This window comes from Nestor notabilis, unplaced genomic scaffold, assembly GCF_000696875.1.
Source record: "Nestor notabilis isolate BGI_N333 unplaced genomic scaffold, ASM69687v1 scaffold8736, whole genome shotgun sequence".
NCBI lineage: Eukaryota > Metazoa > Chordata > Aves > Psittaciformes > Psittacidae > Nestor > Nestor notabilis.
In genome coordinates this window covers 1,174-4,047 of record NW_009931429.1, presented here as the reverse complement: position 1 = coordinate 4,047, position 2,874 = coordinate 1,174, and the positions used below count along the sequence as shown (strand labels likewise).

At 60.3% G+C, this 2,874-nt stretch overlaps 1 protein-coding gene across 1 annotated transcript in view; it reads left to right on the top strand.

The window, feature by feature from the left end:
• Window positions 1-67: 67 nt before the first annotated feature.
• SYDE1 (synapse defective 1, Rho GTPase, homolog 1 (C. elegans)) overlaps window positions 68-2,874 on the top strand; it is a gene marked incomplete at both ends in the record, with an annotated part of 3,887 nt that continues 1,080 nt past the window's right edge. Inside the window, 4 exon segments of the mRNA XM_010015885.1 lie at window positions 68-732; window positions 850-1,064; window positions 2,266-2,392; window positions 2,481-2,620. Coding sequence (XP_010014187.1) covers window positions 68-732; window positions 850-1,064; window positions 2,266-2,392; window positions 2,481-2,620 — 1,147 coding nt within the window.

Here is a 2,874-nt window from a genome sequence, read left to right as displayed (position 1 = left end):
CCAGCCCTATTCACCCCTTTCCCTTTGCCACAGGGAAGGTCCCAAGCACCCCATCGCCTCCCGCCAGCCCCACCAAGAGCCGGGCCCTGCAGAAGGTGAAGTCCCCGGGCACCGTGCGCCGCCTCTCCATGAAGATGAAGAAGCTTCCAGAGCTCCGGAGGAAGCTGAGCCTCCGGAATGCCCGTTCCCGAGGCCATGAGGAGGGAGCATCCCCCTCGGAGAGGAAGGAATCCAGCAACGTCATCAGCCGCTACCACTTGGACACCAGCGTGGCCTCGCCACGGGCCAAAGCCACCACCAGAGGTGGCTACTTGAGTGATGGAGACTCTCCAGAGCTTCCCGTGAAGGCCAAACCACGTTGTGATCCAGAAGAGGTGGATCTGGGCTTGGATGTGGGCTCTTTCCACCCTTACAGCAGCGGGGAGATGCCACCACGCTGCGGGCAGCGCATCTCAGGCTTGGTGAGCGTCCACCTCCATGGTGTGAAGGACCTGAAGCCACCCCGAGGCGACGGGCGGGAGGTCTTCTGCGTCTTGCAGGTGGACGCGGCCAAGCGGGCCCGCACGGCGCTGTTGTCCTGCAAGACGGGCTCCCTGGGGCTCAACCACACCTTCAACCTGGAGCTGGAGGGTGCCCAGCACCTCAAGGTGATGGTGTTCTCCTGGGATGCCACCTCCTGCCGCAACCGGCTCTGCTGCCACGGCACCGTGGTGCTGCCACACATCTTCCGAGGTAGGAGGACGTGGGGCTGGGGGACATGGGTTGGGAGGGTGTTGCGTGGTGCTGGGGTCATGGGTGGGGGGTGTTGGGTGCTTGGTGGCGTGGTGATGGCAACGTTGGGCTCCGCAGGGTGCCGTGCGCAGCAGTTGGCTGTGAGGTTGCAACCACGGGGTGTCCTCTACTCCAAGTTCACCTTGGTGGAGCGATGGGAGCGTCCCAGTGAGCAGGAGCCCCGTGTCTTCGGTGTGGAGCTGGGTCAACTGGTGGAAAGGGAGAAGACGGCCACCAAGGTGCCGTTGATCATCCAGAAGTGTGTGGCTGAGATAGAGAAACGTGGCCTCAAGGTGAGTCCTGCTCGTGGTGATGGAGGAACCCACCCCAAACTGGTGTCTGGGGCGGGTTGTGGTGGAGGAACCCACCCAAAGTGGTGTCCCCATCATGGTTCCTGGGGGTTTGGTGGAGGAACCCACCCAAAGTGGTGTCCCCGTCATGGTCCTTTGGGGTTTGCTGGAGGAACCCACCCAAAGTGGTGTCCCCATCATGGTTCCTGGGGGTTTGGTGGAGGAACCCACCCAAAGTGGTGTCCCCATCATGGTTCCTGGGGGTTTGGTGGAGGAACCCACCCAATGTGGTGTCCCCATCATGGTCCTTTGGGGTTTGGTGGAGGAACCCACCCAAACTGGTGTCCCCGTCATGGTCCATTGGGGTTTGGTGGAGGAACCCACCCAAAGTGGTGTCCCTGTCATGGTCCATGGGGGTTTGGTGGAGGAACCCACCCAAAGTGGTGTCCCTGTCATGGTCCATGGGGGTTTGGTGGAGGAACCCACCCAAAGTGGTGTCCCTGTCATGGTCCATGGGGGTTTGGTGGAGGAACCCACCCAAAGTGGTGTCCCTGTCATGGTCCATGTGGAGGAACCCGCCCAAAGTGGTGTCCCTTTCATGATCCATTGGGGTTTGGTGGAGGAACCCACCCAAAGTGGTGTCTAGTGGTGGTTATGATAGAAGAACCCACCCCATATGGTGTCTACTGGTGGTGAGGTGGGATTTGGTGGTAGAACCCCCCCATCCTGGTCTATACTGGTCTATCCTGGTGTCCCCATGCAGGTGGTGATGGTTGAACCGCCCTATACTGGTCTATACTGGTGTCCCCATGGAGGTGGTGGTGGTAGAATCCCCCCATACTGGTCTCTGCTGGTCTCTACTGGTCCATACTGGTGTCCCCATGCAGGTGGTGATGGTAGAACACCCCTATACTGGTCTCTACTGGTCCATACTGGTCTCTCCCCGTGTCTGATGCAGGTGGTGGTGGTAGAACACCCCTATACTGGTCCATATTGGTCTATACTGGTCGATACTGGTCTATACTGGTCCATACAGGTCCATACTGATCTATACTGGTGTCCCCATGCTGGTGGTGGTGGTAGAAGAACCCCCCCGTACTGGTCTCTACTGGTCCCTACTGGTCCCTACTGGTCCATACTGGTCCCTACTGGTCTATACTGGTCTATACTGATCCATACTGGTCCCTCCTGGTGCCCGGAGCAGGTGGTGGGCCTCTACCGCTTGTGCGGCTCCGCTGCCGTCAAGAAGGAGCTTCGCGACGCCTTCGAGCGCGACAGCGCGGCCGTGACCCTGTCGGAGCAGCTCTACCCCGACATCAACGTCATCACGGGTGGGTGCCCCCCTCTGGGTGCCCCCCACTGGGTGCCCCCAGCTCCCATGTCCCGCACTGATGGTCCCACGGTGGCCTCTCTCCGCAGGGATCCTGAAGGATTTCCTGCGGGAGCTGCCCACGCCGCTCATCACCCCCCGGCTCCACCACGTGGTGCTGGAGGCCATGGCCAGGAGGAGGGAGCAGGACGCGGTCACCCTGCTGGAGTGTCTGCCCGACGTCGAGAAGGTGGGTGCCCGGTGGCAAAAGTGGGTGCCTAATGCTAAAAAGTGGGTGCCCAGCATCAAAAGTCAGAGCCCATCATCACAAAGTGGGTGCCCAACGTCACAAAGTGGGTGCTGGGCGTCAAAAGTCAGAGCCCAACATCACAAAGTGGGTGCCCAATGCCAAAAAATGGGGGCCCAGCATCAGAAAGTGGGTGCCCAGCATCAGAAAGTGGGTGCCCAGCAACAAAAAGTGGGTGCCCAACGTCAAAAGGGGGG